The 16,045-nt window shown below is 36.7% G+C and overlaps 1 protein-coding gene across 7 annotated transcripts in view; it reads right to left on the bottom strand.

The window, feature by feature from the left end:
• Positions 1 to 937: 937 nt before the first annotated feature.
• RC3H2 (ring finger and CCCH-type domains 2) overlaps positions 938 to 16,045 on the bottom strand; it is a 53,979-nt gene continuing 38,871 nt past the window's right edge. The window contains exons 12-21 of one of the 7 annotated variants that reach the window (XM_070518804.1): positions 15,444 to 15,877; positions 14,672 to 14,842; positions 12,806 to 12,922; positions 12,241 to 12,454; positions 11,914 to 11,998; positions 11,356 to 11,437; positions 11,123 to 11,257; positions 10,754 to 10,861; positions 10,508 to 10,656; positions 938 to 2,792 (exon numbers count right to left, since the gene is read on the bottom strand). In XM_070518804.1, the coding sequence (XP_070374905.1) occupies positions 2,777 to 2,792; positions 10,508 to 10,656; positions 10,754 to 10,861; positions 11,123 to 11,257; positions 11,356 to 11,437; positions 11,914 to 11,998; positions 12,241 to 12,454; positions 12,806 to 12,922; positions 14,672 to 14,842; positions 15,444 to 15,877 (1,511 nt within the window). In that variant the 3' untranslated portion in view covers positions 938 to 2,776. Of the gene's footprint in view, positions 2,793 to 9,494; positions 9,865 to 10,507; positions 10,657 to 10,753; positions 10,862 to 11,122; positions 11,258 to 11,355; positions 11,438 to 11,913; positions 11,999 to 12,240; positions 12,455 to 12,775; positions 12,923 to 14,671; positions 14,843 to 15,443; positions 15,878 to 16,045 lie in introns of those variants that run through there. The other 6 variants (XM_070518802.1, XM_014840605.3, XM_014840606.3 and 3 more) reach the window with 6 other exon arrangements.

Here is a 16,045-nt window from a genome sequence, read left to right as displayed (position 1 = left end):
TATGTGACAATAGACAACTAATACAAGAATTATTCCAATTTTCCTTTTCATCTTGTATCTGTTTTGGTAAATTGTATTTTGAAGGGATTTGTCTATTTTTAAGTTGACTTTATAGTCTAATTTATTCATTTCCTTCAGAGGTCGACAAAGTACACCAATTTATTTGCTCAAAAAATACTTCAGAAACAAAAAACTTATGTCCACACAAAAACATGTATACAAATGTTCATAGCAGCTTTATTTGTAATAGCCAAAAATTTGAAACAGTCCAAATGCTCCTCAGTGGGTGAATGTTTAAACAGAATGTGGTACATCCATACCATGGTATACTACTCAGCAACCAAAAGGAAGAAACCATTAATACATGCAAAGGTTTGGATGGATCTCAAGGGAATTATGCTGTGTGAAAAAAGCCAATCTTAAAAGGTTACATTCTGTATAATTTCATTTATATAACATTCTAAAACATTCTATGACAAAACTATAGAGATGGAGAACAGATTAGTAGTTGTCAGGAGTTAGGGATGGGAGAATGGGGGTAAGGGAGAGGAATGGATGTGAATATAAAGGGGAAGCTCAAGGGATCACTGAGGTGATGGAACAATTCTGTTATCTTTTTTTTCAGTTCTGTTATCTTGAGAATAGTGCTGGTTCCACAAATCTACATGTGATAAAATCGCAGAGGACTACAAATGCACACGCAGGCAAATGAGTGCATGTGAAGCCAGACAAATATGAATAAGATCTGTAGATTGTTACCAATGTCAATTTCCTGGTTCTGATATTACACTATAGTCATGTAAGATGCTATATTGGGGAAACTGCGTGAAGGGTACATGGGTCCTCTCTGTATTATTTTTGCAACTTCCTGTGAATCCATAATTATTTCAGAATATAAAGTTAAAAACATACTTCAATCAACCTCATCCAGTCTCTTGGGTTAAAACATCTATTTTATTTAATTTGTTTATCCTTTTTAAAGATTGGCACCTGAGCTAACAACTGTTGCCAATCTTTTTTTTTCCTGCTTTTTCTCCCCAAATCCCCCCAGTACATAGTTGTATATTTTAGTTGTGGGTTCCTTCTAGTTGTGGGACGCCGCCTCGGCATGGCCTGACGAGCGGTGCCATGTCTGCGTCCAGGATCCGAACCAGTGAAACCCTGGACCACCGAAGCAGAGCGCCCGAACTTAACCACTAGGACACAGGGCCAGCCCCTAAAACATCTATCTTAAATAGCACCTCCCCTGCCCCCAATTACTCTCCATCCAGTTCTCACTGAGGTTGACTTTTCAGTAAAGACCTGAAGAAAGTGAGAGATCTAGTCATGAAGATATCCGATGGGTGTGGGGGAAGCCTTCTGTCCTTAGCAAATGTAAAGGACCCGCGATGGGAGCGTGGTGGAGAACGCCAGAGCCAGTATGGCTGGAGCACGAGGAGTTCCAAAGACAAGACTTTGGCTTCCACTGAGTGAGATGAGAAGCATTTGGAGGGTTTTAAGCACAGAAGTGAAATGATCAGACAACATTTTAATGAGATCACTCTAGCTGCTGTGATGAGAATAAGCTGAAGGGAAGCAAGGACAGAAGCATGGAGAACAGGAGGCTATCACACTTCAGGTGAGAGAATTGTGGCTTGGACCTACGTGGTGAGTAGTAGTCAAATTCTGAATATATTTTGAAGGTAGAGGTGACATGATTTGCTGCTGGACTAGACGTGAATGAGAGTAGTCAAGGGGGAAGTAACTGAAATAGGAAGACTGAAGGTGTAGTTTGGAGGGTTACCAGAAACTCAGATTTGGATATGTTAAGTTTGAGACTTACTAGAGATTGAAATGGAGATGTTTCGTAGACTGTCCTAACTAAAACTGTCCACAGCGCTGAGAACTACCACTCCCACCTTACAAAACCTCATCATCTGGCTGCATTATATTCATTCTGGTTGTATTACCCATTATCTAAATTCACCTTTTACTTACTTCATCTGCCCCCCAACTATAATGTAAGTTTCATGAAGTTAGGGAACTAGTTCATTCCTGTATCCCTAATGCCTGAGACATAAATTCTCAAAAATATACTTGCTGAATGAGTCTCTGAAAAAACCACACAGGCCTGAACATTTGATGACAGGTGTCCTTTAGTGCACCTGGGCTAAGACAGGCCCCCAACCCATTTTCATTCATTATGGCAGTGATTCTCAAACTTTTCTGCACACTTGAAGCACCTGGGAAACTTCAAAAGTGCTGATGCCTTTGTCCCCCCCTCAGAGATTGTGATTTTATCAGTCTGGAGTGTGATCTGGGCTTTAGGGTTTTAAAAAGATCCCTAGGTGATTGCAAGGTGCAGGTAAGTTTGGAACCACCACACTATGGAGTTTTCAATTATAAAAAATCTGAATCTTTGTTAAAGTGCATGATAATTACTTCAGTAGGTATTAACTACAAAGGGAATAAAATCTTCCTGGAATTTCATTTCCGTCATTAAGTTTCTTCTCCTTTGCCTGGATCAGCTATCCACAGTTTTTCCCTCTTCTTCTGGATCTCAACAGTCACTCCAGGGCTTAAACAAGATTACATGTCTCATGGTAGCATGGCGGTTAAGTTGGCGCTCTCTGCTCTGGTGGCCCAGGGTTCATCAGTTCAGATCTTGGGCATGGACCGAGCACTGCTTATCAATCCATGCTACGGCAGGTGTCCCACGTATAAAGTAGAGAAAGATGGGCACGGATGTTAGCTCAGGGCCAGTCTTCCTCAGCAAAAAGAGGGTTGGCGGCAGATGTTAGCTCAGGGCTAATCTTGCTCAAAAAAAAAAAAAGATTACGTTTCACAAATATTGGTCTGTTGTCAGCAACAAGATCTGGGATTCTAAGGCAAATTTAATTCACTATAGTGTGTAGATGTCTACTACACTCCCTCTACAACAAATCTCGTAGTTGCTCTCTCCTACTTTTCAAATTCATCTCTTTTCCTGCATCCCTGCTTGGCCATGCTCTAAAGAGTTCTTACCTAGATTGTTGACCTGGCCTCCCTGCTGGTCTGTCTCCAAACTTCACCTCACACTACTGCCAAAGTGATCTTTCTAAAACCAGAAATTGTTCAGATCATCTAACTTCCAAGATTCCCTAATGGTCTCTTTAGTATGGTATTCAATGTCCTTCATAGAGATCCCTACATACCTCATCTAGCTGTGTGAACTTGGGCAAATTTTCAAAGGTCTCTGCCTTAGTTTTCTCATGTGTAAAATGGTGACAATAATGGTCCTAGATTATAATATACCTATAGCATTTAAAACTGTGTCTGGAGGGCCAGCCCGGTGGCGCAGCGGTTAAGGTTGCACGTTCCGCTTCGGTGGCCTGCGGTTTGCAGGTTCGGATCCCGGGTGGGGACATGGCACCACTTGGCAAGCCATGCTGTGGTAGGCATCCCACATATAAAGTAGAGGAAGATAGGCATGGATGTTAGCTCAGGGCCAGTCTTCCTCAACAAAAAGAGGAGAATTGACAGCAGTTAGATCAGGGCTAATCTTCCTCAAAACAAACAAACAACAACTGTGTCTGGAACATATTAAGTGCTCTAAGAGTTAGTTGAGCTATTCCTTAAACACTCCTTCCACTCTAATAGGTATGGCTAAAATAGGTTCCAACCACCACCATCACCACCTTTGGGAAGTAGAACAAGGACAGACTTCAATCAGAATTCTGACTCCACTTCTTTCTAGTTACGAGGTCTTGAGGAAGTTACTTAACGTCTCAAATATAAAATAGGGACCATACTATCTACAGTGAAGGACTACTAAGATAGAGTGGGTTGTTGTGAAGGTAGAGTAGGTGCTCTGGGTGTTTTCTCTCTCATCTCTACTTGGGGAAATGTTATTCAGCCTGCAAAGTCTTGTCCAAGGTCCTTTCTCAAAGAAGTACTCCCTCTGGCTCGCCACCACTACCTCCCACCCCATAATCTCCCTTTCAGAGTCTCCATACACCGTACATTAGAACATAGCTCACTGAGCTGATTATTCTGATTTGTCTTTCCCATTTTCCACACTGTGAGCTTCTAGAGAAAGGGATCATGTTTCACTGACCTTTAACCTTAATGACCTGTAAAGACAGGGGCTTAAAATACATCAGCTGAGTGAATGTGCAGACTACTCAAGGCCCAGTGAAAATGGTTTCTAGATCCACTTAGGCTATTCTCTGTTCATATTCTGAGGTTCCACAGAACTGTCTTCATACTTCGATAATACACTGCTTTGTATAGTTATTTATGTATTTGTCCTATTTTCTCCACTAGATTGTGAACTGCTAGTATTATCTATGTCTTCATCTCCCATATAAAGGTAGTCTATATTGAATGAATGAAGTGACTGATCAAATTGAGAAATATTTCATCCTCCCTGGTCTATTCATTTCTTTCAGATCCCTCCCAATGATGCATGCATGAGGCAGGTGATTTACTTAAATTTCAATTTAATGAGTATCCTGGTAGCTTAATTAAGCCAAAAAATATACCAAGGAAATCAAGATAACTAAAATGCACCATAAACTTAATATTGACACTAAACAAACAACTTTTAAGGTGGACAAATAATTTTATTTTGTGCATGCAAATACATGTCAAGTACTGCAAACTTTTTCCATCAATTTTCTCTCAAACACTGAAAATCATGATGCTCTATTCTGTGAACAGCCAAAGCTAATATCTCTTCACTTCAGTGCTACAGCAAAAACACACAGAATTCACTCTTTGCTATTCACTATCATCACAACCCTCATTGTTCCATCTCTGCCCTCCCCCCATATACAGGCCTTATTAGTCCTAGCCTTCCCCCATTTAATCCTATTCCTATAGCACAAAGGGAAACATTACAATTTGGAAATTCAAATTGAAATAAATGGAATAGAATTTATTCCCATATATATTCCCCATTTCATTGTACAGAATTATTTTAAATTATAGTTTTAAATAGAAGCTGAGTATATGCCTTAAAAATGAGCATTAAATCCATCTTAGAGATGGTGCCTGCTTTTTACATGATGGGTGTACACCATCTTTAATTTCATTTACATTTCAATCGAACAATAGATTTGCAAAGAAAATGTCTAATACAGACGTAAAAATATTCACACTAGAGCTTCACAATCGGTTGTACAATTGACAAACAGGCCTCTTTTCCCAAACTTTCCAGCTAAGCAAATTTATAAAATGTAATCAATGCAACAAGAAAAACATTTCTCTTTCACTTCCAGGGAAAAGAATATGCAATAAACAGTATAAATGCAGACAGCAGTTGCTGCAAGCTAACCACGATACTCCCAAGTGGCTGTACAGTGGATATGTGCAGTACAAATAAAAGCCACATGTGTTGTATCACAACTACAGTATAATTGTTTGCCCAGCTAAGAGAATGCATGCACATCCATGCCTTGGGTTATAAAGTGAGGCCTAATTCTTGACAGATTGATGGAATATATGCAAATGACCTTGGCTTTTGGCAGTACTAAGTGCAGCCAGTGTCTATGTTCCACTGGTTTGAGGACATTTTTAAAATTTTATTTAAAAAAAGAAAAAACTGCCAATTTTGGACTTGGGGGAATAACTGCTCTTGGAGTAGAAATAAGACTCCACTCAAATGTGGGGTGTTCTGATCAGTGGCCTTGACTCCTTGTATTCCCTTGCCAGCAAAGGGATACAAAGAAACCGCTAGTATAAAGGAGTAACTAGCAAATTTATTCAATTTATCCAGAAAATGGGATACTCCTTGAGCATGTTCATTTGTGTTCTGCTTGCAGAAGGGGTTCTTATGTAGAAGGAGTTACAGTAAGTGATCCCATCAACTCTCTTCATTCACTAAAACACAAGAAAAGTTCTTCCAGGAAACTAATTCATACAAGTTGCAATGCAACTTTTCCCTTTAATGATTAGTTACCAATACTGGTGACAGTCTGCTCAGAAAACGGCTCAAATAAGCTAGGGAAGAAATATTCAGATTCAAGCTGAAATCACATGCTGAATCTGATCATTACAAATCTCACCCTTGTTAACAAGACAACATGGGCTTTAACATCTAAAATGCAAAAGCAAGCTAGATGATTTTTAAAACAATGTTTCCAAATGTTTAAATGATCCCATTTTAAACTCCTACAAATTGCTGTGCATCCTGTAATTTTCTCAAGGATATAAAGCATATAAAATTGGGATGTGCTTTATTTACTCAGCATCAACTTGAAATTTGAGTGAAGGTGACTAGATCCATACAAATGGAAAATTTCAGTTCTAGTATAGGAGATTTCTTTTATTATTCTCTTAGAAGAGTAAATAGCTACTAGGAAAAAAATCAGTGCCACTGGCCCAATGAAGTACCTTCTCTTGAAAATTACAATGCACAACTTTCATGCACGACACTGGCTTATCAGATGGTACTGAAAGTACGTCATGGCAGCAAAGGCAAGGAAATCTGCTTTGTTCAGGTACCAACTAGACAAAATACATACATAACTTCCTCAGAATTTATAAAATGAAATGAGACCACAAAAGAGAACTACTGATGCTACATTCACAGTATCTGAATGAGGCACATGGACTTCAGAATGGGATTTAGAAACTGAAAAACAAACCCACAAAAAGTGAAAAAAAATCACACAAAGAAACGAAAACTCACCATTTTCCCACTTTCCAGACCTCTGACTACTTTTTCCTAATTAGACCATAGGCAATATATGCAGTTTAGTTATTACCAATATTACAAACTTCCTCTCTTACTGCTTTATATCCTTTGGTTTCAAACATAAGTACATCACAACATGTTGGTAAAAGGGTCAAATGACATGGAATGCTCCCAATTTTAATAAGTCACATCTTAGGTCTGATTTGTAATTTTTTCCTGTACGACATCAGTAGGTACCATTTTGAAGAAGGAACAGACAAACTGCTCTTTCTTCTAAAGTGGCAGAAAACCAATGTCTTTACTTCACATTAAATCCACCATGAGAAACAGAAGATGGACACTACATAAAGGATGCAATACAGAATAATCCCAATACAGAAACAATTCCTATGTTATTAGTGAGAAAAAGAGTAAGTTTTTAAGAACAGGGAATTATTGTTTTATGGGATCACCTGCTGCAAGACAAGCATTATTTTAATATAAATGTTCTGAGACATATCAATAAGGTTGGCAGGTATATACATACACTGATGCAAATGTAATTTCACTGGACAAGTAGGCAAACACCTAAGCAGTTTATCCCAACCCCCTCCAGCAGAGCACAACCAAGTTTCAAAATTTCAATTTTAAAATTAAAAAGATAAGGTTAAATACACAAGATCAATTTATGTAGTATATATTCACCCTCAGAACGTGCTGAAGATGTTTTGCGTAGTTCTGTTGCACAGAGGGTTCTTTCCCTGAGGGCACATAAGGAGCTCTCAAACTGTTAATAGGTCTCTATTTTGTAACAAAATAGCAATTTTAAAATCTTAAAAAAAAATACATTACCTTCAACATGGAAGATCTCACTATTTAAATATCCATGAAATAGACATACTGGTTTGCATATCCTTTTTGGAAATACAAACAGCAAATAAAGTACATTGGAAGCATTTCAAATGTAATAAGCGCATATTTATAGAAAGGTTCTGATATAAATTATATAACAATCATGTTCCTGTAATATCCTAGGCTAATTTATAATGTCAGAAATAAGTTAATGTAACATGGTTTAAAATTCTTGTTCCTATTCACTTCAGGTTACAGAGTGAAATAAATAAAATGTCTTTGTAGGGATAGGGAGCACTGGCCATGGCAAAAAGGTACAGTACCAACCGAAGGAAACTAAGTCAAGGCTACTGTGCTGTTATGCTAAAACAAACATCTTTATACATCTGAGTATTAAATAAATGTGTAAGATCTTCCATACTGACACCAGAATATCAAAACTACCCTTTTGTTTCTCAGGTATATTTACAACTTATCAGTCACCTTATGAGCATGTTCATTAAGACAGGTATCAAACACCAGTATTTACTCATTCTGATCAAGAAATTTCAGGGAAATGTCAACCCTCCCGCCCCTGGAAATGTGCACAAAACTTTTTATCAAAATCTTATCTGATACAATGCTGTGGTTTTGTAAAACAACTAAATAGCTCAGACGACCAATAACATGATCCTGTTTAAGCATCTTGCTAGCAGGAAAAGCCCTTACATACAGTACACCTGGTGAAAGATCAGCTTGGCTTAAAATATTCCAGTACAATTTTCAGAGTAAACAACTTCACAGAAGTTAATTAAAAAAATAATAATAAAAGTCAAACTAATCTTAAAGAAATGGGGGAAAAACAAAGAGACAAACTATACGTAAGATTATCAGGAAGGAATGCCCAGCTTTTGTTTTCAAATGTTGACTGAAATTTAGGTTTCTATAAAATACCTCCCACAAATCTGGGGCACGGCTGGTTGAACATACTGCAAACTTTCAGATGCCAAGTCAAAACACTTTTCAGTCACATTTTAGCAGGGCAGAAACTATTCGTGTTTTTAAGTATGAATACAGGTTAGCCACTGTTCTATTATTACATGGTTCAGTCTTATCAACCTAACAGTCAGAAAACAAGGAAAATTAAACCCCAACATGAAGTAACAATAAACAATATTTAACCAAGATAATGCAATGAACATCCAAATTAATTAGTTTAAATTAAAAACCCAGCAATACCATCTTGTTAGTCAGTGCAAACGCTACATACAGGGTTTTCTCAAGAAAGCTGAAAGCACCTGATTCTTTTGCCAAGTCATCAGATTCAATAATGTACAGGCTTAAATCTGCATTTTAAAAAACTGCCATTACATTAGTGCATAATTTATCAAAATTGTAAAAACGATTCTGCATAACTTAGGAGAATTTAATATCTAGTACATCAGCTGAAAGACTTAGGCACTTGGTTATATATTTAATTACTTACTTCAACAAGTAGCCTGTGTATAAATATTAACAAAGCAGAAACTATTCTTGAAAAAATGGAAAATTAAAAAAAATTTAAATGCTACAGATAAAAGCACTGCACCACACTCCTACATATAATGCAGTAAAGAAAGCTAGTATATAACCCTGTAAAATTCTATGATAAGAACGTCTAACTCCACTCTTCAAAGTAAAAAAAAAAAAAAAATAAAGAAAAAAAATCCATGCAAAGTTCCATGAAAAAGATAAATAAAGCAGCTGGAATGAGATGGAAATTTCTCTCAGTGAAACAAAAAAATAGAAATAAATAAGTTAATTAAGTCTACTTTCACTAGATGTATCATTGTAGGATCCTGCTAGTTTAATAACTGAGTTGTTAATTTTCTATAGAAGCCATTTAAAATAGGAAATGGCTCAGTTACTGCACCGGATTGCTACAAACTCATAAAAAGCTGCTTGAAGCTTAAGTTAAATGTCCAAATTCCAATCACTTCTGGAAAGTGAACGTGTTACCCTAGTAAAGTAAATTTTCTTTTTTTTTCATAATGCTAATGCAAGAGGGCTTGAAGTATCAAAGAGTCCACAGGAAATGGATGCCCCCAGTAATATCTTTTTTTTAAAAAAAATATACATTATATAATATATATTATATATATAAAAAGCTAGTGTAAATGCTTCCATGGTATGGTCACAAATTTGAAAGATGAACCTCCTTTCAGCTGTTAACCATCTTCCCATTTGCAACAGGTTTTAAAAAGTCGTTTTTATCTTCAGACATAACATGAGTTTTCAGAATGAGGTTGCCAACACTGACAGATGTGGTGATGGGGAGGCAACTTGCATTGCTAATGGACACTGGGAGTGGCTGGCTAAAGCAAGAAGTTACCGGCAGAATTGTTTTCTGCTCCTCCCTGAGAGAGAAAATAAATGACATTGAAGACAAATTAGCTTTAAGTGAAAACTTTTTAAGAGTAACCATACATGCTTCATAAAAGTTGTAAAGTTGTAACAAACTTTAAGAGGGCCTAGCAAAGGCATGTCTTTATCACTAAAAAGTATCAAAGGTCATTAAAAAAGTCCCATTTTCCAAAAATTATAATAAAAATTTAAAATACTAGTAATTTAAGGCCAATAATATCAAGTTCAAGATTAGACAATATGTTTGGGAGTAATTATACAAAATAACAATATTAAAGCCAAGAAAACCTTAACATGATTTTTAAAAAGGGAGACCCTTCATCTATGTTTTAAGTCTCCATTTTGTAGTCTAGAAGTTTGGCTACCAGACTGAAGAAGTATAAGCTGATGTTGAAGCAAAAAGACTAACTTTTATCCCAACAAAAAGCAAGTTTCAGGCTACTACAAGGGATTACTTTGTTAGTTCAAATTTACCTCTGCTCTCCTAAAAATCCAGACTGACCAAATCATTGTCCTATTACATAAGGTCTTCCCTTAACAGGATAAAGCCCAAAATGAATTTAACACTGCATCTATTTCTCTTTAAGTATTCACGCCCTAGGCCCACTGGTTAGGAATTTTCTGTCTAACACTCACAGAATCACATGGTCTTCACCTAAACTCTGCCTCTTCTGCTCCAGTGGCTCCTTTTGGTGCTGTTGGACTGTATGCCCATTTTCCACTGCTGTTCCATTTAGCAACTGATCATTTTGAGAACTGATACCAAGCTGTATGTCCAGGATCTCCTATGAAAATAAAATGTTAATCCTTCAGTATGAAAGTATTTTATACTTTAATTTCCAATGGAATAAAGCCTCCTAAATATCTAATTGTGGTACTTACTTCAATTTGTTCACCTTGTCCATCAGGTTCATCAGTATCAAGGGCTGAAAGCTCTAACTCAATATCCCTATCAGGCTTAGTATCAGTTGCATCTTCTGTATAATCACTCTGAAATTAAGAAAAATACTGCTTTCATACCTGTGGAAACTTGGGCTTCCCTTTTAATTAAACTGGGAATCCCAATGATTGATGTAAAGAATTATTCAAGAAATCTGGGACCACAATTTTATTTCTACTTCAAGTTTTAAAAGCAATCATTGATCAGAAAAAGGCACACTAAAACGCATTAAATAATGGCATGAATCAACGCACAGCAGCAGCAAACAACAAATACATTAAGCATGAAGCTGAGCGGTCCAGTCTCTTTACCTCTCCATTTCTCAGTTCAATTTCCTTGCTCAGAAGATTTAAGGTAAGGTGACGGCCTTCATCCAGGGAATTCCATTTCTGTTGCATGGCCAGAGCATTGGCCTCCCTCTGAAGAAGCAAGGAGTTACTCTTAGCCTATAGGAAAAAAAAAAAATTTAAGTTAGCTTCCAACCATAGCTTTCAACTGCAATTCTATTTCTTAAAAATTCAGAGCTAAGTGACACAGAGCCTACCTGCTGAAGTTCAATGCTCAAAAGGTCTCCAGTACTGGAATGCTTTCTATGACCAGATAAATCAGTAACGATGAATCTGTCCCTTTAAAGAGAAATACATTTACTGTAATAAAGGTGAACTAAATTAAGCAACTAAAGCAGTAATGACTACATACTACATATGTTCTATGTAACAGATCAACTCTGGAAGTTTTAGTCATCATTCCAAATGTAAAAGTAAAATTTTTTTCAGAAATTTATTTTAGAGCCAGCCTTGATGGCCTAGCAGTTAAAGTTTGGTGCGCTCCACTTCAGTGGCCCACGTTTGGTTCCTGGGCGTGGAACCATACCACTCTTCTGTCAGTAGTCATGTGGTGGTGGCTCACATAGAAGAACTAGAAGAACTTATAACTAGAATATAGAACTATGTACTGGGGCTCTGGGGGAGAGGGGAGAAATTTATTTTATAGCTAAAATTAGTAAAGCACATTTCATGAATAATCGGGAGTAGAATCTGTACTCTGAGGATACTGTTAAGTCTGAGAATAGAGAATCCTAAAGCATGAAGAGTAACATTACCGTTCAATATAGTGCGCTGATGATGTGGCCTCGTTACCATATGAACTCCACCTTGAATCAACAGCATTGACGTAAGGGACATAATCTATAGAAATGTAAAAAGAAACAAACAATGATCATAGAAGTGAAGTCAGTATATAGATATAAATGTATACTTTTAAAAAAGACCCATATTTTATCTAACTAGCCATGTTCTCTTGGCTAAACCATTTAATTCTGAGTTTACTGTGCTTATTAAATGGAGGGATATGTTCCATACTCACAAAGTGAGGATTATAAAGCACAGTGCTAGAACATATAAGGTGAGGTATTAGTTAAATGAATTACCTGATACACTGATGGGCTTAGTTGCACTTCCTTGGGAAGCAGTGGCCTGGACAGGATCCGTGGTATGGTAACCTGTACGGGAAGATCTGGAAATTGCACCCCATTTTGAGATGATAGGTCCATCACTAAAAGGAATTATCGGGTCTTCTTCTTTTGTCCTTCTCTGAGTTTCAAATAAATGTACTCTTCTCTTAACATCTCCACTGTCCAGGTCCTGCATAAACCAAAGATCAATAAAAGAACTATTGGCAATTACTTCAGCTAGTAATACAAGTACATGCTTTCAAAAGACATTAAGTTTCTGGTAAATATAACACTAGCTGTAGATCTCAATGATAATCCAACATCTATTTTTAAAATCACCAAACTATGCTCAAATAATTTAAACATTAAATGCAATTTATTTCAGACTTACCTAAATATGACTCTGCTGCTTACAGATGAGTTAAATAGCAACAATATGAAGATAAAAGCATTCAATCATTCTAAAACTTGAGTCAACATGCATGATATTCCTCCACCCCCCAAATCATACCATTAATACAGCATTTGAATTAGCAATTACATCTCTGGGCTCTGAATCGATGGCATTTATACAGGAGCCTATGGTGCCACAAGACCAGGGAGAATAATGGGAAAGATGATCTTCTTCAAATTTTGTACCACTCACACTCTCAGAGAACTGATTAAAAAAAAAAAAAGGCATAGCCAAATTAGTAAGAAACTTAAATTTACAAACTTGTAACTAATATAAAGTGACTATTCTAGAATATACAAGACTTCATAGTGAACAATTAAACCTTTGATAATATAAAACACTGTCATAAGTAACAAATAGTACTTATACTATTTGTATTTATATTATTTATTAATAAAAATAGAATGCCTTCTTTTTTTGCATTGTCCTTTAAGTGTGCATAAGAAAGCCCTGACTGATATCATCAAAACCATTCAACAAGTATTTACAACATGCCTCCGACATGGTATGAGGTGCTCAAAAAAAAAAAAAGTAAAAGAAAGCAGACACACACAAACACATACAGAGAGATCACAGTCCATGTCCTAAAGAAATTTATAATTTCTTGAGAAAAGAACAACATGTGTAAATAAGGGAAAATAACTGATAAACCATACAGTATTAAATGAAGAACAAAAAGAATTCAAAGAAGGCTCTGGAACTAGAAGGGGAAGTGAATAAATTTTAAAGGGATGGTGAGTAAGGATTACTATAGGGCCAGAATATTAAACTTGTAAGAATCAATAAATCTTGTTTACTAATTATACAGATAGGGAAACTCAAGGACAAAAAGGTTAAATTACTTATCTCAAGTCATATTACTAGCTAGTAGCAGATCCGAGTCTCAGCGAAATACTTATTTCCTAAGACATAGTATAAAAAAAGATAAATATATTTTTCTATTAACTAAATGGCAAGTCTATCACTCTGTTGTCAAAATGTTTAGCTGCTCTGAAGAAGTCTAAGTTTGATGAGACAAATTTGGATCTAGTTTAAAAATTTATTAGTTTATTGAAATATTTATGGATGAAAAAATACGATGTCTAGGATTAACTAAAAATAATCCAGTAAGAAGAAGGGGAACCCATGAAAGGAGATCGACTGAGTTGACATTTGTGGAAGCTGGGTGATGGATAATGGGGTTTTTTATACTATTCTCTCCACTATTATATATGTTTAAAACTTTTCATAATAAAACAATTAAAAAAATTATTTTTATATTACAACCTCTAGGAATGAGGAATAAACCCAAAAAGACAATGGTTTGCTCTAAATATAAGAATACTGAAAACACCAGGGTACAGTGAAACGATCCTGGTACAAAAACTTGTTTAGTAATAAAAAGAACAATAATCAACAGTGATATAAACACCATGAGTAATAACACAGTAGGCATTTCTGCACCTCTTGTGAAGTAGGGAGGAAATGCCTCAGACAGACCAGGATTCAAATCCCAGCTACTTCCAGGCTGAATTTACTATTTGGGCAAATTACTTAACTTCTCTGAGTAGGATTCCTAACCTGCAAAATACAGGTAATACCTGCCCCCTAGGGTTTTTGTGAGAATTAAATAAAATAACATTATGTAAATGGCTAGTACAGTGCCTGGCACAAGTAAGTGCTCAATAAATGGTAGATATAAAATTTATTGTTAATAAAAGCCATAAAAATGATGAGAAGTATATTGCTGGAAAAATTTTGAATTCTTAGTGGAAAAAGGACCACGACAATGGTCTTCAGAGTCTCAAATACCTAGCCATAGTGCTTACATACTTGATGTTTATTGAACTAAACTCAACTACACACCAAACCACTGCAAAATATCCAAAATAGCTAACCCTGATTTGAATGAGTGCTCTGAAGTCAGCTGCGTGAACTATTCCTGCAACATTAAGTGATTAAAACCTTTCTTACATCAGCGCGAAAGTCTACACTGAATAGAGGAGAAGGTGGTGTTGGTGACTGTGTTGCCACAGGAAGAGTTGAAGAGACAAGAGGTGCTTTCTGAGTGTGGTACTGTGCCCACTGCTCTGGCTTTCTTCTTATCTGCTCCTCGCAACTGGTCTTCAAATGACCACAAGGTTCCTAAGGGGGGATAAAAGAAACAATCTTAATCATGTAGGGAGCAGTAAATAAAATTAACTATGCTCTGTGGAAATAATGTAAACAGTTTATTATACTGTTGGGACCAAAAAAAAAAAAAAAAATACAGGAGAGAAGTCACCCTAGCCTATTCTCCACACACTTAAATGAAAGGGTTAATATTTAGTCAAGTGATGTTAAAAGTAAAATCTGAGCTCTCACTTTTCTGGTTTAGGAAAGTCATTTGTATATATGTGGGAATACTGAAAAGAGGCCCTGTCCTTGTATTTTGAAGATTTCTTTTTACCTTCCCATCAATTTCCTATCCAAACATAACATTTATTGAGCATTAATATGCATCAGGTCCAGTTCTAAGAGCTTTGTTTTTTTCTGATTTAATCCTCACAACAGCCTTATGAGGTAGGTTCAACTATTATTTCCATCAAACAGATGAAAAAACTAATATAGAGAAGTCAAGTAACTTCCATAAGTCACACAATCAGTAAGTGGAGGAGCCAGTATAGATACCCAGGTGGTCTGATACCAGACACTGGGCTCCTAACCACTATAGTACGGGAGCATTCCTATTTCCATTATTACTTACCCTTGGTAAAGGCACGGTTGTCCTTGGTTCACTTGGTGGCTGACAAGCCACTGAATAATACCCATCTAATGAGTTATATCTTTCTCGCAAAGATGTCTGATAGACAGACGAGTGCATCACATCCATTGGAGGTAAAGAATTGCTTCTAATAATGTCATCTCGTTGGTACATAGGTGGGCGCCAGATGCGCCTGCTGTCGTACACAGGAGCATACATTCCAGAAGGTACTGGAGGAACTGGTCCATACGGCTGCGGAGGAGGAGGTTGGTAAGGAGAAGAATTCATTCGATCTCGAGGGGAAAATGTACTGTAATGATCGGCATATGGCATGGAAGCAGGTGGGAGAGAGGACTCTGGAACATTATTGGACCTCACAAAGCGAGGAACACAGGGAGCCACGCCAGCTGGTACCGTTGGAGGTGGTGGGTAGTATCCTTGAAAATTGGAAAGAGGAATATGTAACATAATCTTAGTAAAATCCAACATTTTACAATGATTTAAGTTTAAAGCAGGCTTTAATGTGGAAAAATAAACTTTGAACCCCAGTTACCCCCTCTTTAGAAAGAATCTATATACTTTCAAGACACCACTATACGAAAATC

The sequence above is a fragment of the Equus asinus genome, chromosome 10, assembly GCF_041296235.1.
Source record: "Equus asinus isolate D_3611 breed Donkey chromosome 10, EquAss-T2T_v2, whole genome shotgun sequence".
Classification (NCBI taxonomy): domain Eukaryota; kingdom Metazoa; phylum Chordata; class Mammalia; order Perissodactyla; family Equidae; genus Equus; species Equus asinus.
This window is presented reverse-complemented; position numbering and strand designations above follow the sequence as displayed.